The sequence below is a fragment of the Halyomorpha halys genome, unplaced genomic scaffold, assembly GCF_000696795.3.
Source record: "Halyomorpha halys isolate HHAL.00 unplaced genomic scaffold, Hhal_1.1 Scaffold399.1, whole genome shotgun sequence".
Classification (NCBI taxonomy): Eukaryota; Metazoa; Arthropoda; class Insecta; order Hemiptera; family Pentatomidae; genus Halyomorpha; species Halyomorpha halys.
Window position 1 is genome coordinate 264,647 of NW_027107556.1, and position 23,890 is coordinate 288,536.

Genomic DNA, 23,890 nt, shown 5'->3' on the forward strand with positions numbered 1-23,890 from the left:
TAGATGAAGAAATAGAGGTAGAAAATAGATGAGGAAATAGAGGTAGAAAATAAATGAAGAAATAGAGGTAGAAAACAGATGAAGAAATAGAGGTAGAAAATAGATGAAGAAATAGAGGTAGAAAATAGATGAGGAAATAGAGGTAGAAAACAGATGAAGAAATAGAGGTAGAAAACAGATGAAGAAATAGAGGTAGAAAATGCTCGCGCCTTTTGTCCTGGAACTAGTTGTTAAGGTATATTTATACCAAAACTATTATATTGTTATCTTCGTTTCCTCACAATAAAAAAGGAAGTATGCCCTAAAACCGACCGAAGAAGGATGAATGAACGGTAAAATTTAGAAGGCTACACAACACCGAAGTTTGTGAAATACAAACCATAAATATAATTCAGTTTATAGCATTGCGGCGGATAATATGGTAAGGTTTAGTTACGAACGGATCCCTACAAAGTTAATAAACACTGATACAACGGGTAGGCCGAAGCGTAGGTGGGATGATTGCGTCTAGACCGGTGTCACTGGGCATAAGTGTATTCACGGCGATTGATAGTATCGGCATCGATCTTTATAATACTTTTATTATTATTTATGTGAAACGTGAAAACTTGACTGAAATACTCAATATCTCCAAGGGAGATGCTTTAATTCGACTTGGGATATTTCTAGCTTATCAACACTTCATCGTAAAAGTTGAAATGGCTTCGACTGGCCACACCCACTCCCCAACGTGGACCGACTGCCAACGTACCTAAGTTAACTAGGGACAATTGAGCGACCGTTCGGCCTCTGAAGGACTCATCTCATCGCTACATTACTAACCGTTTAGGTCAGAGTCTAGCTCAAGTCTGGAAAAAACATTAAAAATACTAATGATAAATCACATTAATATTTTACATGTGTTTTTTACTTTCATTTATTTGTATAATAAATATATTGTAAAGGGTGTATTAAGGTGCCTCTATACGTTTTCAAAACTTGGGCAAATTCACGCATGCGCAAGTGTGTAGATGGGTATTTAGATTGGCTGCGTCCACACGTTTGTGTCCAGTTAGACTTGTTTTATTTGCTTAAATTGGCTTTTTTTATTTAACACAGCACAAATATGGTATAAGTTAATAAAGACATTAGATGTTTGGGTTATTAAATTAACAAGTATTTGATAACAAATCTGGAACGAAAGTTGTATTTATAGGTTATTTAGTAAATATGAATTATTATCACCTAGCAACCTACGCTGCTGATATTTGCGTTCCCTTTCATTTCACCTATTTCACCAACATTTTGTTCCTTTTTATAATGAAAATAGAGTAAATCGAGTATAATGGGCAACAAAATACCGACGAATGTTGCTTCCTATGTTTACCAGGCATTTGTACAAATCTTGGATTTGCGGCAAATAGCGAACGTATAGATTCCAGTATTATGATTTTGAAAGTTTTCCAATTGGAACTTTCAACGTAAATACCTCTTTTTAAAGAGTCCAAATAACCAAAACTTGCAAAACAGCCACTGTGTGCTATTATGAACATCCTCATTAAAAAATGTTAAGTTGAACGGAACCGAAAATAAGTTTGGTTTATAAAATCGACTTCTCGGAAGTAGCTCTTTGTATAATCGATTTTACAATTGTTTTTGTACCTTAGAAGATTAATAGTTGACCACATATGAAAGATTGTCCTTTCGTAGGTTTACTGATCGCCACTCAAACTATCTTCTTGCATTTTTTTCGAAAGCATTATTAACGATTTCGATTTAATTTTTAAAGTTGTTTCCTAAGTTTTCGGGCTTCTGAATCATTGAAGAAAGGTGACAACCATCTCCCCCCTCCTCCCCTGATATGAAGAACACAAGTAAAAACGTATTTATTAGTGCCAACGTTTCGGCCAGAATTTCAATCCTACATCAGGGCTAAGAACAAAAAACACGATAACAAATTAAATAGATAATATAAAAACAATCATTGGTTTCATTTTATTCATTATTTGTTCTTAACCTTCAGGAAGGGATGAAATTCTGCTCAAAATGTTAGTATTGGTAAATACGTTTTTACTTGTGTTCTTCACTGACCACACCTCCAACCACCTTCACATTTATAAACCTACCCTTCATTTTTTCAGAATTATAAAATTTTTATTTGATGTACCACTCAAATATATTACTTTAATTTATTTATTTTTTTATCAAGGGTTGTATAAAAACTCAAAATGGAAAATTAAAATTTAAAAAAGTTACAAGTAGATAAGTGCGGATTAACATACTAAATTTTATTTGGGGACCATGTTGAAGAAAAGTTTTATTGTGGAAGCTTTTGTCTCCAAACTGATATTACTTATATGTAAAAATAAATTCATTGATTTGACTAGGAATGGCCCATAGGTTGTTGCATAGGATTATTTTTTTCCCTAATTCAGTAAAAGGAATTACCTCTTCTCATATCGAATCACTGACTCTACTACAATTACTTTGACTCAGAGTCACTGACTCACTAAAACTAACTCCACTCACTGATTCGGCAAAACAATGGACAGAGAGACCACAATTCAACATTAATCGTATAATGCCAGAAGTTGATTGTTTTATTGTAGAGGTCAAACTAAAAGATAAAATGAAAACATATTGCCGTGGCATTGTTAAAAACCTCTGTTGTTTTGTTGCAGGTGATCCTATATCTTGTCTCACGGATGGAGGTGTCCCAGGCCACGTCATCAACACCTTTTGCTGGATCACGTACACATTCACCATTCCTGGATACAATGGTAGGGTAGGACTGGATGTTGCTCATCCAGGAGTCTTCAATCCTGAACCCAACCAAGAACGTAGATATCATGCCTATTACCAGTGGGTCCCCTTCATGCTCTTCTTCCAGGTAAGTCTCTCGATGAGGACATTTTTGTTTTCTTATTTAATAAATAGCATAGATATATCCGTGTTTGTTTATTATAGTAGCTTTATTTCTTTTAGTAACTGAATCAAGGTATGTTATTCATTAAAATGTGATGAAGTTAATTTTCTTAAAATTATTTTATAACTTTAAATAAAAATTTCTTAACACCGACTAAAAACCCAGTTCCGTGTCCTACAATAACCTGAATTAAAACGCCAAAATCGGGCTTTAACATAGCTCCTCTATCCAAGAGATATAAAAAAAAATAAACAATGTGTTATCACCGGCTTTGAGATGTTGAGCATAACAACAATGTGGTGTCACTGGCCACTAAGAAACTTAAGTTTCTAGAAGTTTGCACATAAAAACATGTTGGTGTCACCGGACATGAAAGTGTTTACATACATTATTTAATTTGAAGGTACAGATAATCATTAAGTATTAAATAGAAATCACTATTGAATTCACAATATATGCAGTATTACTACTTAAATGTACTTCTACAAAGATACAAGACAATTAAACTGAAATATGTAACATCTGAAACAAGTGAAGCCTTTTAATTAAAACAAGTATAATGTATGTAGAAATATATACATACTAATCATCTGTAATCAGTATTTTTTTTTTCATTTTATTGTGCAATTGATAAACCATAAAGATTTTATTTTGGAACAGTAATTGTTTGTGAAATGTGTGAATAGGTAATTGAAAGATTTTCAAGAAAAATATAATTAAAAAAATTCTAAGCATTCTTAAGAATGTTGAAAATCCTTATTTTGAGTTAACGATATAGTTATTTTATTATAATATTTTCTGTTTGATCCCTATTGATTCTTTTAAGTTAAAAGGGACAAGATTTGCTGTAGTAAAAACTGATTTCTGTTATACCTAGTGAGAACATTTCCAACAATCAAAAAGTATACGGAATCATAATCTATATAAAGTCTGATTAATTAATAATACTAATTGACTGTAATTAAAATAATTCATTTCATGCTTTGAAATTAGACACTATTTGTATAACGCTGTTTCTTCCGCTGTTATTTAGCAACGTGCAGACTATTGGCTTACTTGCTTCAACGACTGCCAGTTGGGGCCAAATTAATAAGAACCAATTAGCTCCATCATTAGTAGCGATATTAGGCTAATTCTCGTTCCTTTCAGAATGTCTTTCTATTTTTAAAGACTATTATTCTTTGCCTGTCAACTTAAAAAAAAAAAAAAAAAGACTTTAACAGGGCTTAATTTATAACTTAGATAGAAGATAGGAATTGTTATAAATTAAACTTGATTGAAATAATAATTTAAAAAATTATAAATAAGTGCTAACATTTAAAAATTACAAAGAAGAGGTAACATTTAAAAAATTACAAAGAAGCGGTAACATTAAATCCTAAAATATGAATTTTGATAAATAGAACCGAAAAAAAAAAAAAAAAATGTTTATAATGTTCGCCTTCCCTGGTCTACAGATTTTATTTTTATTTATTTATTTTTTTTTTATTGAAAATTATAATACTTCAACCCGAGCCCATTAATCTACGCAAAACTTGAGGCTATGTGGGGGAGGTGGGGGTTCAAAGTAAAAGTTGCGTGATGCGAGCACTGCACCGCACCAGTTTTTGTTTCTGTGGATATCATTTTTTTTTTTTTTTACATTTACAGTAGCAAGGAAGCAAAATTAAATCAGATCTATCTCTACAAACAAAGTTTAATTTTCTTTTGCCTTGCTTCTTGAGTATGTGAAATGAAAAAATAAATAATTGATTTTATCTCTTAACTTAATTATCATACCGAAAATCCATGTAACGGAAGTCTGTTGTCTTTTGCAGGGAGTTCTGTTCTACGTACCACACTGGATATGGAAGAATTGGGAAGAGGGAAAAGTTCGCCACCTCACTGATGGTAAGTTTTCCATGATCATCTCTATTGGCAATAATGCTTTCAGGCTTTATTTAATACTTTGTTCTCCTGTTCTTTAAGGACTGAGAGGAGCCAGCCTTGCCATCGGAAGAGACAAAGAAGCACGACTTACCCGAGTGATTCAGTACCTCATCGACACCCTCCATCGCCACAACGTCTACGCATCGGGCTATTATCTTTGCGAAGTCTTCAACTTTATCAATGTTGTAAGTTTCTTGAGAATTTGTTTTGCATCAATAGTTTTATTCCTAATATAACTTTAATTTTTTAAAAACAAAACAAACATAAGTTGGGAAAAGAGGATAACATATTTTTTAAAAATAGTTATTGCTATTTTAAAGTACTGAGATGTAGTGAAAATAGGCAAATGCCTTCCCTTAAAAGATCCATCATTAGAGAAGTTGGAGAAATGTTGATCTTAGTACAGGTTGGAAATTATTTCCTCTCCTAATTTGATGAGGTGCAGAGTTGGCCATTATTAAACCAATTGAGCGTAATTAGGCAATGTTATACGTGTTTTATATTTTTTTAAAATGATAATTTAATGCTTTATAGAATTAAATAGACCTAAGTATTAATAGTCAGTATATTATAGAAGTATTAATAGGAAGAACATTTTGACAACACTTATCCCTTTTCGTATTGTGGTAAGATTGGATGTGAACAGTCTTCAGTTGTCTCTTATTCCTTTTCTTATTGTGGTAAGAGTGGATATGAACAGTCATCAGTTGTCTATTATTCCTTTTCGTATTGTGGTAAGATTGGATATGAACAGTCATCAGTTGTCTCTTACATTTCCTTATCCTCTTTTCCTTCATTTATTAACTCCCCCCCCCCCAATCGAAGATATTCAATCTGTAGATAAAGGTGACAATATATTTTGCCACCTCCAAAAATAGACAGATGAGTTGAAATAGTATTTTAGGTTCCACTACCATACTATAATGTTGAAATTCAAAAGTTGTCATGATGTAAATAAGTAAAATAAACATAATTTTAAAACTATTAAAATTTTGTTTTTGGTTTTAATTATTAACTTAATTAGATGATGTGAAGACTACTTTTTTCAATACATTGACCACACTTGATGACCCATTATTGTCAAGCCGTGGTGAATCGGGAGCACTTATGAGAATAAGCTATGATCAAGGGAGACCACTTCTCAAGCTTGCATTGAGAGTGGTGGGAAGAGCTCTTGCACATACACATACCTTTGACGTAAGCTTGTCCCAAACCATGTTTAACACAGATAGCTTCCACCAGCTTCGATCATTTTGGGTTCTGCCACCTTAAATGATTTTGACACTCCTTCAATTTTTTTTTATTATTGTATTTATTCACATTTATTTTTTGAAGTATACAAATTTATTTACTTATGTATTCTTTTATTTATTTTGGATTATTTTACATTGTCTAAATCTTGAGTCCTTATTCAGTAATTTAGTTTAGAAAACCCGCAAAACACTCATGTATCAGCTGATTGCATGCATAAATGCAGTGGTATAAGCGGGTTGTTAAAAAACATTTAAACTTTATTTGGCTAAATATTACATTTTATAATAATGGAAATTAAAAGAGTAGAAAATGTAAAAAAACAACAGCAACATGCTTTTAAGTGGCTTTCCAGATGGGCCCTCACCATTTAAGTTTTAAGTGATGACTAGTTTTTTAATTGGGACATTATTATAATTTGCAGATCGGAAACATGTTCCTGATTGATGCATTCCTTGGAGGTGCTTTCATGACCTACGGGACAGAAGTGATCAAGTTCTCAGGCCAGAACCAAGAACAGCGTACCGATCCAATGGTAGAGATCTTCCCGAGGGTGACTAAATGTACATTCCACAAGTACGGTCCCTCTGGCTCTCTACAGACTCATGACGCTCTCTGTATTCTTGCTCTCAACATACTCAATGAGAAAATTTATATTTTCTTATGGTAAGCATTCAGTTTATTTATTTATTAACAAATCCTCAAATGCTATTATTTTAGATTAGATTAATTTATCACCATCTATCTATTACCATTACTATTTTTATTTTACCTTTTTTTGAAGTCCTCTTCTTTATCCATTATTTCAAATTAATATTTGTGGACAATAGGTTCTGGTTTATCTTGCTGGCAGTTGCTAGTGGACTCGCCCTGATCTATTCTACAGCCCTTGTTCTTCTGCCCTCTGTTCGGGAAACTATTCTCATCAGAAGGTTCCGTTTTGGATCGCCAGCCGGAGTTTCAGCGCTCATCAGGAAAACACAGGTAATGCATTTCAATAATGGAACTTCTTTGAACAAATAATCAATGAATAACGGCATCCCATATTCTTGTAACTGCTCCAATATTTTTAAATGAATCTTGACTCTTTTTAACCGTTATGAATTCTTTGTCTTTGTTTTTACCCTTTTCTTTGTAGCTATATTAAAGGTCCAAGATATGGGCATTATTCGTTGAATTATTTTTCTACTACTTTTGGTATAATTTCACCAGATTTTAACTATATTTTCTTAGAATAACTGCATAATTTCTTTTTAAACATTTTTTAAAAATTTATTTATTTACAGATAATAATCATCATCAATCCCCCACTCTTGTTTTAAATATCACTAATCTCTGAAAGATGACTTTTTATAAAATGTACTCATATTTCATATTTCTTTAGGTGGGTGATTTTCTGCTTCTCCACCTACTTGGGCAGAATATGAACCTGATGGTGTTTGGCGAACTTCTGGACGAACTATCCCGCAAACTTCACCTGAGCAACAACCTCCCGACGGCACCCTCTACAATGGAGCTCTCTCCCATCTATCCGTCTGCTAAGCTGAGAATGCATAAGGAGACTGAAGCTTAAACCTTATTTTATGTTTTGTTTAATCTGCCTTTTACTTTTCCAATTGCCAGCTTTTTTATTATATATTAGTTTGATTTGAAGTAAATAGATCGAGGTATATTTTTCATCATTTAGACATTCCAGCAAATGCATTCCTAAAATTAAAATGTATCACATTTATCTTTTTAACAAGAATATCATTTTTTATTTTGCTTTTCTTTAGATTCATACTGAATTTCTTATTGTGTTATAATAACAATTATTTCATATGTATTGAGATTAAAATGAAAAATGTCAATTTGAGTAGGAAATAGAAAGAAAAACAAGTGCCTTTAGAATTAACAATACTCTTTGGTAATCAAATTGGCATTAAATTGTAATTATTATATAAAATAAGTTACATTGTTTGAGCCGATATTTTTTTATAGTAGTAATTAGTAATATCTATCTGATGTGCCTTAGCTCAAACAACTTAAGTAATGAAAAATTAAATTGTGAGGAGTGAAATCCTTTCAAAATAACTATTATTATCGCCTATATTATATATATTATATCTATAAGATAAATTTTTTTATTAGATTAAGGATATTTAGAATATAATTTTATATTAAATGTATTTCGTCTTCCATGGGATTACAATGTTGTTTATTATCAATGTCTTAAAATGATTCAAATAAATATAAATGTGAACTAAAATAAACAATACCCTGTCATATTTATTCTGTGCCAAAGAAACACAAGATAAGAAAAAAATACTCTCTTTTAGCAACAAAAAAAAGGAAGTTTTTTTGAAACAATTTATAAATAATGTGTTAATTTCTTATACTATATTTGTACAATAAGAAAAAAAAAGTTTTGACGTTTACCTTAAATATGCCAAGTTTTCCTCATTAACCTATACAGGTTAATGATAACTTAAGTTGATAGTATAATAATGGTGGTCCATAAACATTCATGAAAAACTTTCAGTTAAATTTTTAATGTTAAACTAGTTTTAGTTTAATTGTATTGGACTGCGAGAGGGAAAATGGCATAATCGCTCACTTCCTGTGGCATAGGGCAAAAAAAAAATGTTAAACTAGTTCTTTTTGAAGTAAAAGAAAAAAATATTTTTTTTATTGAAGACTTCACTTGTTTGTAATGATAATATAAATATGGTAAGAATTTATTCTTCCAACCGATGGCACTTCATGAAACCAGTTTCGCATTAGTTGATTCAAATTTTAGTTCAATATACAGTAATTTTATTCCAGTAACAAATAAAAAGGTTTTAAAGGAAAAATTCAGGGTTTTCAATTGATAAATAAAATGATATTAAAATATGTAATCCCAACATCTAAAACTGATTGTATGTAAACATAAGTATCTTAAATTCTATTATTATTGTATTAGCTCAAAATGAGAGGAAAAACACAAATTAAACTATACCTTTCTTTGCGGAGGAGGTAAATAATAATATTCATGTTTAAAAATATTGGGTGGCTGGGTAGTAATGATATGCAGATCTTATTAGTTCTCCTTTAGGATATAAAAGGGATTGTTTGTAATAAACATAAGTAGAAGGGGAGAATATATAACGGAAAGACAAAGTGACGATATGTGATAATTTTAAGACTTAAATTAACTTTTCCTATGTTTACACTGATTAACATATTTTAAGGAACATTCGAGTTTTATGTAATTTTGTACATATGTACAAAAAATATATATGTTATATGTGTACAAAATTGATATTCCAGTCATCCAACATATTGAGAAATTATATTTTGTTGTGTTATTAATTAGTTTCATAAAATAAAAAAATTGATTTTGTATGTTGAACTATATTTTGTTAGTTAATTTTGTAGTTAATGTTAACAGTATCACAAGTTAAGAATAGTTCTATGAAACATTTATATTTACTCACATATTTAAATTTGCATCAGATTTTTCTGTGCCATGATCTCTAAATTTAGTATTGTACATATTTAACAATTTATGAATGAAATCTTTAAAATTATCTTGACCGAATCTCAAATTATTTTAAGTTGATATCATAAAACATTTATTTTAATTGGAACTATTGCTGGTGAATAGATTTTATATAAACAATTTGTATGTATCAATAAAATACATATTTTCATTTTATTATGTACACTATTTTATTAAACATCATACTGTATTCTATTCTTTAGTAATAATTTATATTAGTGATGTTGCAAGCAAAGGCTGTAGACATCTACCATAACTATAACTGAATATAGTGAGAGCGATCATCAATTATTCCAAATTACCGATTGAATATACCATTTTAAACAATGCAAAATAAGGATTTATGGTCAAAATAATTGAGAACTAAATATGTCTATTTAATACTACTTTCTAAAGAAAATCTAATACCCCAAGAGTTCCAAGATAAGAAAAAAAAACCTTATTTTACCCTAATTTTAGGATACTTCGATGAAAACTATGTATAATTACTAGTAAAAATTGATGAGTCTGCCAAGTATAGGTAGGGGGAATAAAAAATGGCTGTTCAGAAGATACAAAAAATTACTTTTGAGTTCTTTGAGTAAATAAAAAATTGTGCATTATTCCCTTTCATAAAATGGTTCAATTTTTACCTCGACTATACAAAAGGGGAAATATAGAATGGCATTAAAAAGTAAATGTAGAAGTATTTAACATTCATCACCCCTCAAGTTAATTACCTTGACTATACAAAAAAGGGGGACAATGAATGACATTAAAAAGGAAATATAGAAGTATTTAACCTTCATCGCCTCAAGTTAATTTTAATCAAGAAAAATATAAAATCTTCGCTGATTTTAGATTCAGAGTTCCATATCCTTAAAACTAGCTACAATACTAAAAAACTTCATAAATTATCTAAAATATGCATAGTACTTTCAATTAGCTGTAATTTGAATGCGGGCAGACATCCGGGTGTCAACTGATTCCTAAAGGTGGATCCACATGTTGGCCGCTCGCCACGGATCGGAGGCTCGTACAAATGCTCGGCAAACATAGAGCGGACCATCCACATGTCAGTGTTATTCAGAGAGGCAAGCATGGCGGACGTACTAGTGGTTTCAGCCATTGCACTTAGATTGTATTATTTTTATTACAAAAAAAGAAAATGAAAGGAAATTAAATATAAATAAATAAGATTAAATATAAAACTTATTATAAAAAGTACCAACAAACACCTTTAACCTCCTAACAGCTCTCAGTTGCAACTAGACAAAGAACAATGGTGTAGATGCTACACGAGCGCTCTCATGAACCCCTTTGATCTGTGGCCAAAAAACCGACTCTCGACGGTTCGGCAACGAGCCTAGGCCAACCGAGCCAAGCCATCCATCCACATGCTCGCGTATGTCTGAGTTCGCCATGGCTCGGCCAACATGTAGAGGCCCCTTAAGATACAGTTTTTTATTAATTCAAAATTTCATCAGAACAACTAGAAATCATCTTGCAAATTTATTTAAAATATCATCATAAAAACTACTACTCTCACAAAAAAAATCTTATTAACTAACTACCTTCATAGTACATTAAACTATCTTTAATTTAAGTGCTAATAGACTATATGTCTAATGGTTACTGAACTGAGATAAAGATTCCCTAAAATAAATTTTCTAACTACTGATTTTTTTTTTTTATGAAATGTTGCTTTTCAAATAACTGTATCTAGGGAACATCTTGCAAATTTATTTTGGTAAATATCATCATAAAAACTACTACTCTCAGAAAAAAAAAATCTTATTAACTAACTACCTTTATAGTACATTAAAATATCTTTAATTTAAGTGCTAATAGACTATACATCTAATGGTTCCTGATATAAAGATTTTCCAATATAAATTTTTTAACCACTGACTTTTTTTTTTTTTAATGAAATGTTGCTTTTTAAATAACTGTATCTAAGGAACTATTGATCGTAAACAGAGCGCTCTATCAGGGCTTATATTTTAGCAAATCTACTCTACTTTTTAAATTATGTTCTATTAAGTTTATCATTATTGTAGGTAGCTTTAAAGATAAGAAGCTCTTATGAAAAATTAATTTTTGTGAACGTTTTCAAACAGCCACTTTTTATTTCCCCTCATTATGGTTTGCAGACTCATTAGTTTTGAATAGTAACTACACATAGTTGTCATTAAAGTAACCACACATTATGGTAAGATAACTGTTTTTTTTTTCCTCTGATTTTTTGGAGCCTAAGAATTATAGGGTTAGTTAAGCAGCAATGGAACATATTTTGAAGGGAAACAACCTCCACTCTTTCACTTCTCGCACTATTTAATAACAAAATAAATATAAATAAAACCAAATATAAATAAAAATAGTAGTGAAAGAAAAACAATTTCATTAGTAGACCAAACCTTGAAAAACAAAATTAAGCTTATAATACATTATAATTATAGAACAAGGACATAAAAAAGTTTCTTAAGCTAATTCTCTGCTTTAGCAAAAAAATAGATAATTTTAACCTTTGTAATACCATGGGGGTCTCTTATGACCCCACAAGATCTTTCTCTAGTAAAAACTTCCCAAAATAATTCCCCAATTTTCGAGTTACTCGACGACTTTACTCACAAAATTATCTTGAACTACATGAGTAAGTTTCCATTAACTTTACCAATAAAAACAGGGTTTGGGTCCCTCAGGGACCACCCATGGTATTAACCGTACAAGGGTTTCTGCAGAATTATTCAGATTAATAGTGACTTTTTACGTTTAGCAAACATTTCCTGAAAGTACCTACCTAATATGTGGATCATACTTATCAGAGGGCGCTTGTAGAAACGAAAAATGCAACTTGAGAAAAAAACAGGAATGGGTTCCTGGGGACGAAAATGAAATGTATGCCTACGTAGGGCATGGATAAATGAAATCCAAATCTATGAAGTATAGGATGAATGTTCTAGTGATATGTAACAGTTTTATACACCATACAGTAAAAATCTACAAGTACACAACAAAAAACAATAGACATAAGATGGCAAAATGGTCAGGGAATAAACTTGTCAGTGACAAAGTAGCAGATACCCAATGGTTTTGTTTACGAAGTGGATTGATATAGCTGCAGTTGCAGTAAATGCATTTGTTCTCTAGGAAAATATTCACCCTTAGTGGAATCGAGGGTACTTTCAAAAATTGCATTTGTTTCTGCTGACTCTAAGTAAAATATTAGCCAGCCATAAGGAGAAGATTGAACGATCCATCAATCTTATTCACTGTCAACTAGGTGCGTCCATAAAACAAGAATGGAATTATACTGATAATAATAGATTACATTATTTTCTTTCCAAATATTTTTAAAATCCACTCCTTAGATCCATTATGTCATTTATTCATTCTAACAAGATGAAATGTTGATACAAGGATTAATAAAATAAGTAAAAAATTCTATTAGGGTTTAAAAGGACCCCCGCAGCATTATGTGTTTGTTTCATACTTTGGTATAACGGAGGTTAATGTTAATCATGTAAATTGCTTAGAATGAAGCGAATGAATAAACTAATCAATAAAATCTTTCTAAGACTACTCGAGCAGTATATTGTTTATTGCTAGATCACTGACCTGTTGCCCCAATCGATCTTGGCTGTGATGATGACTCCAAGAGATCTCATCTGGTCCTGGGTCAACGTCCCACCGCACAGCTCCCTGCGCCATTCTATAAGCTCTCTCATCACCTTACTAAGGGTCGAGAACTTGTATCCTTCTCTTACCTATGGGCAACAGTAAAATATTTCTTAATTTGAATAAATACAGTATAAATGTAACTATTCAGAAATAAAATATGTAAACAAAATATATGTAGCATGTAAAATAAAATGACAGTAAATGAAATTAGTATAGCATGTAAAATAAAATTACAGTAAAAGATTAATTAACCGTCACTATCGATACGAAGGAGGTGAAGGTTGAGAAAATAGAAGGATTACAGAAATACCATCAGAAAAGTACGTGAACTTGTAAATAGCAATTAATTGAACCTAATTTAATAAAGACATAAATTGATGAGGTAACTATAAAAACACCCTTAGCTCAAATACTAGTTTTGAAATATAACATTTCAAAGTTTTTTTTATTTACACTTTAATTATCAAGACTATCTTCATTATTCCTTCCTATAGACCTTATTCTGCTACAATAAAAAAGAAAACCCCAATATGCACAATACCAAAATTTATAAATTGAATAATCAATATTTAGCCTTGACCATGCAAAAAATAAATTATATATCGATGATTGCCTGTGGACTAGAAGGACGCAGTCAAGAAAAATAAAGTTTTCACCTATTTATTGATAGGCAATGTTTTGACCCATAATGCAGGTCTTCATCAGAGCTGTATACAACCGAAAACACCTTCATTCATCATAGCAGCCCTGATGAAGATAGGCATTCTGTGTCAAAAAGTAGGCCATCAATAAATAGTTGAAAACTTTTTTGAAAATCATATAAATGAACACAAAGCGGAGGATATAAATGAACTCAAACCAGAGCATATAAATGAACTCAAACCAGAGCATATAAATGAACTCAAACCGGAGCATATAAAATGACCACAAACCAGATCATATAAATGAACTCAAACCAGAGCATATAAATGAACACAAACCAGAGCATATAAATGAACTCAAACCAGAGCATATAAATGAACACAAACCAGAGCATATAAACTTATGAGCTTTGTCAAAATGAAACTACAAAAAAAGAGTATCTAATTACAATGACAATATATCAAGAATATTGTCTTAAATCAGCACCAATCCTTTAAAACAAGAATATTAAAACACTATAATTCAAAACTAATTTTGAAATAAAAAAGAATACTAAATTACAAGCTATAGTGGAGTTATTGACTCAGCTGCCTTGAGCCTCTATATTTTTGAGACTTCAGAAGTTGGAAAAATATGAATACTGGCCTTCACAAGTTACCTTTTCTAGTAGCATTCTTTGACAATGCTTGAAAATATTCCCAGAAACTTCCAGAAACACATAAAAGTTTTCCTCAAATTCCTCTTCTAGAATAATTTTCAGGTTTATTTATTACAGGTTTCACTGCCTTGAAGTTTCCAGGTGCCACTATATTCCTCATTTAATATTGTCCTTCTAAGCTGCACCCCAACTTGTCAACATTATTAAATAGTAAACCCAACAGAACCAGAAGAAGTCGACAAAAAAATTTCAGTTGTTTACATTTTCCCGAAGAAGAGCCCGTAACCCTAGGTTTTATTACAACAGTAGTAAAATTGGAATTGCACAATAAAATTTTAACTTCAGACCTAAGACATTAATACATTTCCAACTCCTCCCACCCAAAAGTCCTAAGACTCACGTACCCCTCTGTTCAACAACATAAATTTCAGCCATGATTGTAGCAGTTTTGGCTTTTTTAAATAAGCCTTTAATTAAGTCCAGTTTATGCTTTAATTATAGAAAAATAAGTTGTAAGCTTACAATTTAAGTTCCAAAGAGTATCATAAAAACTTTATTATTTTTTATATGAAGAGAAGATGGTTAGGAGTGTGATCAGTAAAGTGAACACAAATGACTTGAAAGAACTTATTTAATAGTGCCAACATTTCCCCCAGAATTTCTAGCCTTCATCAGGGCTAAGAACAAAGAACAAGATAACAACCAATTTGTAGCCTTCATCAGGGCTAAGAACAAAGAACAGGATAACAACCAATGAAATGTTTGGCATTTCGCTCCAAAATGGTTAAAATTAATGCTATGGTTCTTTGGGTATTTCATTTTGAAATTTGAAATTCGTCAAATTGACAGGTCCTGTCCCATAAACCTATTGTTAAGTATGCTTACGAAAATCCTAATTTCCGATGGCCTACACATATTGATTCCTCATTTTGTAATTTACTTTTAAATATATAATTAACAAAATGCCTAAAATAAAAAGAGAAAATATATACAGCATAACTAAAGTAAATAATTGTACAGAATGAAAATTTAAAAAAAAATGTGGAAAATAAAACGTATATTTTATTTCTTTGTTTATTTTCCACTTCTTTCATCACTTTATTTATTTTTTTTTTTTCATTCTGTACAATTATTTATTTTAATTATTCTTTATATATTTTCTCTTATTTTTTGTATTTATTCATTGTTATCTTGTTCTTTGTTCTTAGCCCTGATGAAGGTTTAAATTTCTTGCCGAAACATTGGCACTAATAAATAAGTTCTTAACGTATTTGTGATATTCTCTGACTGCACCCCCAATCATCTTTATATGGGGAATAACACCCTTTATATTAATTCCTTATTCTTGTCAAATCTGAACATTTCAAACTTTTTTGTCCATTATAGTTCTTAAAATTATCTAGTGGTCATATTATTAAAATAATCTTATATATTGAAAATTGAATATAAGTCCAAATGTTTTCCTCAATAGGGCTATTTTTTCGCCATTTCCTGTTCTTAAATTAGTACTTTATACTCATGTTCATATTTCAGTGTGCTGAGCCCTGAATTGTTATTACTTTTGGGATTTACCTTATTCTATCTCTCTCTGTCTTATATTGATTACAATTTATTTTCTTACTAATTACAATTGTTTTAAAAATCGATATTATTTATTATGTCCACATAATGTTGCCCTATTTCTCCTAAATCAGCTATAAAATTCACTTCATCTCTTAATGTTTTTGTTAAATAAATAGATTCCAAATATTTCCTCCTAAGTTTTACATCCTCCATTTTGTTTAAAATGTTTGCTTATTTAAAATCAAATTCATAGTTATTCACTACGCTATGTCTCAAAACTGTTGTGGCATTAATATTTTGTATGATTTTTAATATTTGTTCTATGTTGATTAATTCTATTTCTAAAATTTTGTTGTATTTAACCAATGTGGCATTTTTTTATTCTTGCATTGTTTACCATATATTTTATAAATTACATTTAACTTGTTTTCTTTCTCAATCTCGTCTTTCAATCAAATTTTGATGTCCATATTTTATAAAAGAATTTTTAATTGTATTTGTCATCCCATGTATGTATTTCAGTTTCTGATTGAGATTCACAAGTGCATTAGGCTTCCCTGACGTTTTTCCATTTTATTATAACTTACGCAAATCCACTCAATAAAATAGAGTCCAACAATAAACAATATTGGCCAAATGTTAAACATATTAAAAACTAATTTGACTTTCAAATCATTTCTATTAAGTAAAATTTGATGCATATGTTATAAAATTATTCTAAATATTACTACTCAGAGCATAAAAATTTTTCTACTTTCCCATAAATATTTTTATTTAAAATATTTATTCAAGGAATTAAATAAAAATCCCACTTATTTTTTTGGTTTACAGAATGGTTTCTGTGATGGTTAACAGAAATTGGGTGATAAACAAGTGACGGTTGCTAGAAGATGGTACAAAACTAAATAATTAAATAAAAAAAAATCAAGCATTTATGGTCTTATAAATTAACAATTAAAAAAGGAAGTAACAATATATACTTTAAAAAATGGAGAAAATAAGAATATATTTAAGAAAGAAAAATATATTGCTTACAAGATACAAATTTTTCCAAATAGTGTTCCATTCTCGCAGTACGAGCGTCACTTCGCGGACTACAGGATCCTCCACAGGTACTACAGGTTCACAGTTGCTGAAAATAAACAAAAAAGTTTGATTCAGATTTTGAAAATTAAAAAAGGATTTCTAAACCATTTTTGAGTAAATAAATTATAAACATAATTTATTCTATTTTGAAACAAATCATGCATGCAAGGATGATATCTTATAACATTTAAGTTCTATTATCTTTTTGTTGATTAATATTTAATTGAAAAATGACAATCTACATTCTTTCCCATTACATTATTTTAATTTTTTGCCCAACAGTTTCTACGATATCATGGTTTACAAGCAATGCTCTAGGTGAGAACTCCACTCAATAATTAAGAGAGCATATATTACTTCATCATTATTACTATCCGTTTTATTTTATATTTAATTATTTTAGTTTATTATTATTGTTTATTTACTTTCCTTTTTCAAGTAATATATATATATGTAATATGACTGAATATGAACAGCCTTAATAATCATTGTCATTGGATATGGCAGATTTTATTATTTCAATACAATTTTTAAATATATATACATGATGAGATTGAGAACTGGGTTGTTTTCTAAGCAGAATATCAGCATAGAAGTTGGAGTAATTTTCACTTAATTTTTTGGTATGTCCAAATATTTGTTAAGGACTTGCTTCTTCAAATCTGAATAGAGTTGGTGTAAGAGAAGTGTATTTTAGAGATCTCAACTTTTGTCCAACCCTTGCCAATGCTTTCATGGTTTTAAGATTTTGCATATCTCTAAAGCCCTTTCTCATTCATTTTGAGCTTTGTAATGTATACCAATAAATTAAATGATCTGACTGTAACTGATAAATATTTTTCAAGAGTTATATAATTCAAACTGTAAACTTCAGAATAAAATTTAATCCTAAAAAAAATCAATTTGGAAACAAATAATTAACTGTTTAGAAACGAAACATGAGTAACAAATTCAGTTGATCATTCGATTTTAAAATCCTAATCAATGTCCTAAGGTAAGAATTGATTTTTTTGTTTTTCGGTTGGCTTATAGACCTTGGAGATCTTTAGTCCTCTTCACCAGCTTCCTCCACCTCCATATATCTTGGGCAATGGCCTTTCTGTTTATTACGCAGTGTTCAGCTGTGTCCTTAATCCTGTCCACCCATCTGAGTTTCAGCCTCCCTCTTGGCCTGGTTCCAAGGACCAATGGTTAGGAAGTGAGTGTCTGTCAGGAAACTTCTTACCACATGTCCTTCCCATGGTAACCTATTTGCTTTCATATCAAGCATGATCAAGCTGTGTTTTCGATATTATTTGTCTTCTTCCTTCTCCAGATTTCCAACTCTTATGTTCAATTATTTCAATCTTTCTGTCAAGGGTACCAGTATAAGGAAATGCCACGCTGATGTACTAGATAGCATTTTATATCTGCAGTTTGAGCTATCTTGCGATTTTCTTTGACCTTTGGATATGGGCTACAGAAGAAGGCTCTGTTAGCACTGAGGATTCTTAGTTTGATTTCACTAAGCTAGTTGCTGATAGAGCTATTTGAAGGTATTAATTTTCAGTGGGTAAGATTTCTTACCATTATTTTCTGTTTGGTGAATATTAAAACTTTGTTTTGCTTTGGTTTGCTTGTAAGCCTTTATCTTCCGCTGTTGCTATTAGTGAAAAGGTCAGCACCTGGGTATTTTCTTCTTTTCTACTCTGTACATCGTCCATAATATCATCTCTATGTGTAATCCACTGGGTAGATTTTAAAATTGTATTTAATTGGTTAAAGTAAGCATTGATGAAAAATGAAATCACTTTTCATCAGTTTTCCAAACAAAAATTAGGAAAAAATACGAAGTTAATGGCAGGTCTCTATCTATTTTTAACTGAACTAGTCCTTGTAAACTTATCTCCTTATTTATTTTAATCAATATTATGTATGATTTCAATATTCTTTCATATAATTATTTTTAAATTAAAAAAAAAATACTGAAGCAAAAAGAAATTTACAACAAAACCCAGTAAAATATATTTTACCTTTCATTTTCCAACCTGTACGGCTTGATATGGATGTAAGAAGCCGGAAAAATGCCCTGAAAAAAAAACAGGAGTTTTAGAAACTAAATTAAATACATTAAGGAATAACATAGAACATTAAAGTAAAAATGGATATTCAATCTATAAGATGATGGTTGGTGGTGCCATCAGAAGTTAAAAATGTAAATGAATGTGTGCCTACGTTATAGTATTCTTTGTGTATCTGTGTCTTTGTGGTCTTTTTTCAGACCAAGAAAGCAAGAAAAGAGGATAATATAACAAATATGAGGAGGATAAATAAATAAAATAAAGAGAATAATATAACACAAAATAAATAAATAAAATAAAGTGTTTATAAAGCTTGTGCTCATTAGTCAACATATTTCCTTTCGTATTCCTACGTTGGTGAACCCGAAGTTAATTCAAGCATGACAAAACCAGAGGAAGGTGAATCAAGTTGTAGCTTAGTGAGTACCAAATTACCTAAATTTCGGATTAAAGATCCATAAGCTTGGTTTTTCAACGTAGATGTTCGTGGACAACATTATAAGAGATTTACCATTTGAGTTTGTTTACATACACAACATTCTTGTATTTTCAATAAATCTGGAGGAACCATATATAATATAAGAACAATATAATAAAGTAGGAGGCAACTCCAATAAACTTCAGTGTTTCCAGCAAGGGCACCTCCCCCATAAAGTCAGTGTTGCCAGCAGAGGCCACCATAACTCCAGTGTTGCCAGCAAGAACCAAGAAGAAATATTAACCTTTTTAACAATAACATTTGTTTCTTTATTCTTAAGAAGAAAAAACTTGAACAATTCTTGGTCTTGTGTGAAATACTCATTTGTTCATTCATTTTTTTTTTATATAATATATTTATTGCAATTTACAACTGTACATTATAATACTTTCAGTAAATTTGATCAGAGTTATAATGGAGTGTAACAGGCGTGTAGAGAACTACCCATTGGTAGCACTCTATGTTGTTGTTGTCTGGGGCTTAAGGGCGTAAAACCCTGAGGTCATCAACGCCCATAGCAGTCTATGTTCACTCATATATAGTATACACAAATTGTAATTCTAAATTACACTATCCTAAACCATTTCTTGCCATACCATTTTGATGCATTCCTATTTGGAATTGTATAAATTATAAAAAAAACTTGCCAAAAACTAATGTGTGAGCAAAATGCTCATGTGTGATTAACAGTGACACACAGAAGTGTGTGACCTGTGCTAGGTAAAAGTAATACAATATATACAAAATTAAAAACAAAAATTTACCTTGATAGATCTGTTTTTGGTTGCATATCCTCTGTACCAACCTATAAAAAAGAGAAAAATTAGAATAAACCAAGGCACTGCCAACATATTTTTTTAATACATGATCGGTTCATGAGCAAGTGCATTCATTTAATTAAATTATAATCGAACTTAATCTGGAAAAACAAAGCATCAAATCACTAAAAACAATAAAAATAAAAAGAGAGAGATGGAAAATGTCTTCAGCTTGATACCTGTTTTAATTATAGAGAGAAATAAAAAAATATGATACATATTCATTTATACCAATTTGTTTCATTATAAAACATTAAAAACAGATTCCAGGAAATGTTAAGAGCACAAAAATAATTACATACAATAAAAATATAGATAAAGTACATGATTAACAGAATATATAAATTTTTCTCACCTGAATTTTCTTCAAATATTTGAACCGTGTCTCCGATATCCAGTGGTAATCCAAAACGAACATCACCTCTCCAGTTATAAATAGCTATGGAGAATAAATAGTAAGTTGCTAATATTTAAATTTTACTATTAGTTGCTTTGCTTTTGTAGTGCCACATCTAACAAAAAAAAAAGTAATTTATTTTTGTATTTGATGAACTCCATGGATTGATTATACTTTGTGACAACTCTATTATTTTTTGAGTCACTCTGTAGGGGAGCCCAACTAGAGAAAGTAACCTCACCCTACAGTACTATCTTTGGAATATGTCCATTTCAAAAGATTTTTTTTTTCCAGATATGCTACTATAACAGCAAAGCAGTAAGATTATTTGAAAAATATAAATATATTAGAAATAAAAATTAATCATGAAACTTAATCACTTATAATATCCCATAAGAACTAATTATGTGATTATGATTTGTTTTACTTAGAAGCATCCCTTGAATCTCAATTTATGTAAAAATTGTAAATACTGATGCTATTATATCATGCATTAAATAATTAAAAAGTATAATTTTTCAGATAAACTATCATGAGACTGAAATTTTATCTTGAATAATTATAACAATAAGCTAAGAATATAATGTGCTTCCAATTTCCAATAATAAATAAAAATAGGCAGCATTTGGAAAAGGAAGAATGTGGAACTTGTGTCTACATGGACACCTCCCTCAACAGGTTCATTAGACTGTGGCGAATTCGATGCGTTGGGCACAGTGTTTGAATGGCTGATGCAGTATAATAATTAAAAACTCAATGGAAAAAGACGAGTTGGTCGGCAGAATGTTAGATGGGAGGACTAAGTGTTGGGGGGTGCACACTCTTACCAGGAGATTGGAACTCGATTTGGCCAACAATTGCTCGCACCAACTATGCTGCCATACATATTAAGATTATTTTTTCTTCCTTTTTTTCTTGATTTTATTCTTATCCCCCTTTTTATCTCTTAGTTTATACTTTTTTTTATATTTCTTCTTTTTATCGGTTACTATTTCCGTTTTCATTTATTGTTTATATACCTTTTATTTTTACGTTTCATAGTATACCCTTGTAATTTTCCATTTACTTTTTTACTTACTTATGTATTTTTTTAGCCTTGACGAAGCCCTGCAACGTGGACTCATTAAAATAGTTGTCACTATTTGAGTTTTTTTTTTATCGCACCCAGACCATATTCCATTTATTAAAAATAAGATGTAGTTAATTTATATAAACTTTCACATATTTTAAATCATTCTTGGCCATACTTCAGTTTACTTTTATTTTTGTTATCTATTCTCTAACTTTGTTACATTATTTTAGTTATTAGTATCTTTTTTAGCCCTGAGGAAGGCCTACAAAGTGGGCTGAAACGTAGGCTCATAATAAATAGTTTTATTACAATATAATTCATTGACCGCACCCGGACCATCTTCCTTTTATATACAGCACACGATCAATCAATGATCTTCCAATATTTTATTTTGTATATCACATATTTCATAGATTGTAACATAGGCTGGAGTTAATTTGATACTCCTATGACCAATGGGATAGTCTGTAGAGAAAATAATCAGTCTAGTGTACTAATTTTGGAAAATAATAAATTTTTAAAAAATCCAAACTTTTTTTTGTCAGATCTGTCACAATTAATTTGAATTTTAGACAATTATGGCTTGAAATAAAATAAAATAAAATATAGAAAAAAGAACTTTCTCTTAAGCTTATTAGAAACTAAAATCTCCATTTAAAAAAATACCACATAAAATCATAAGGAACTCACAATTTTAAATATACAGAGTAGATATTTTATAGCATTTTGATTAAGCCTGAGCACAAAATAAATACATTCTAGGATTACTTTAACTAAACTAAATTATTGGACTCTTAGAGAGGAGAGGCCGTGATGAACAATGACATTTATCATGATCAATTAAATCATTGACAAGTTGTAAACATAAGGATAGTGTTTATAACCTGCCCATTCACAACCTACTAATGGTTGCTATTTCATGATAATTAACAATGATAAATTTTATCGTTCTTATAAAATGTTATACTAAGACTTCACTTAATTAGAAGTTCTGATAAGTCATCTATAAATTTTAACTAACGAAGCTTTAATTCAAATGTGACTATCTAAATGAACAGAAAGATATAACTATAAACAACTGTCAGGTTAGTAAAGTTACAATTTTTTGCTATTTAAAGAATTGTAATGAATAGAAGTATTTTAAAGGCTGGAAATATGAAAAATTGTCTTTATTTTAGCACTAAAACAAGAGAAAGCGTGACTGTATACATAATATTCTGTGTTTACATGATGTAATAACTCAAGATACATGGGAACAATGCTTTATGGTTCTAACTCTGACACTTGACACTCATCAGTACTCAGTTCAGAGTGGTCACAGATATTCAGAACGAAACAAGATCCAAAAGCAAATTCTATAATCATAAACGTTTAGATGAATCCATTACACAATGAATAAAAGACAGTCAATAGAGCATGAAGAATAAAATATAAATAACATAACAAGTTTAAACTTTATCAGGATGGCTGTCACAACAGTTTGATAAGAGAACTAGACTAGGAGATTACTGACCTACGCCATATCTCTTGGACTTGGCAGGTACCCACATGTTGAGGAGCAGTCACCAAAGGTTCATCTCCGACACAAAATTCAATATTCCATAGAGAGATCCTCAGAGAGAGGGCCCTAACAGAGCCACTGACAACAACTGACCTGCCATCTTGCCTACTAGCGCCCCCTATCGACCCAGCACAAATAGAGTTCTCGTTTATCTCGTTTCCGGCCCCTTCAATGGAATTCTCTCTCGGCAATATTCTCTCTCTGCTTCACGGCTCTCATAGTCCACAATATAATTCTCTCTCTGCTTCACTTCTTAACGTCCACAATATAATTCTCTCTCTGCTTCA

The 23,890-nt window shown here is 30.6% G+C and overlaps 2 protein-coding genes across 8 annotated transcripts in view; one reads left to right on the forward strand and one right to left on the reverse strand.

The window, feature by feature from the left end:
- Inx3 (innexin 3) overlaps nt 1-9,764 on the forward strand; it is a 62,507-nt gene extending 52,743 nt beyond the window's left edge. For both annotated transcript variants that reach the window (XM_014423014.2, XM_014423015.3), the window contains exons 3-8: nt 2,661-2,869; nt 4,723-4,795; nt 4,874-5,019; nt 6,510-6,751; nt 6,916-7,069; nt 7,470-9,764. In XM_014423014.2, coding sequence (XP_014278500.1) covers nt 2,661-2,869; nt 4,723-4,795; nt 4,874-5,019; nt 6,510-6,751; nt 6,916-7,069; nt 7,470-7,658 — 1,013 coding nt within the window. In that variant the 3' untranslated portion in view covers nt 7,659-9,764. The remainder of the gene's footprint in view (nt 1-2,660; nt 2,870-4,722; nt 4,796-4,873; nt 5,020-6,509; nt 6,752-6,915; nt 7,070-7,469) is intronic.
- Nucleotides 1-23,709, reverse strand: part of spg (dedicator of cytokinesis spg) — a 161,128-nt gene extending 137,419 nt beyond the window's left edge. For all 6 annotated transcript variants that reach the window (XR_010843004.1, XR_010843005.1, XM_067045949.1 and 3 more), the window contains exons 1-6: nt 23,556-23,709; nt 20,929-21,012; nt 20,520-20,560; nt 19,230-19,285; nt 17,167-17,263; nt 13,206-13,354 (exon numbers count right to left, since the gene is read on the reverse strand). Coding sequence is in view for 4 of the 6 variants with exons in the window: in XM_067045949.1 (XP_066902050.1) it covers nt 13,206-13,354; nt 17,167-17,263; nt 19,230-19,285; nt 20,520-20,560; nt 20,929-21,012; nt 23,556-23,592 (464 nt within the window). In the remaining 2 variants the exon portion in view is untranslated. The remainder of the gene's footprint in view (nt 1-13,205; nt 13,355-17,166; nt 17,264-19,229; nt 19,286-20,519; nt 20,561-20,928; nt 21,013-23,555) is intronic.
- Between the last annotated feature and the right edge of the window lie 181 nt (nt 23,710-23,890).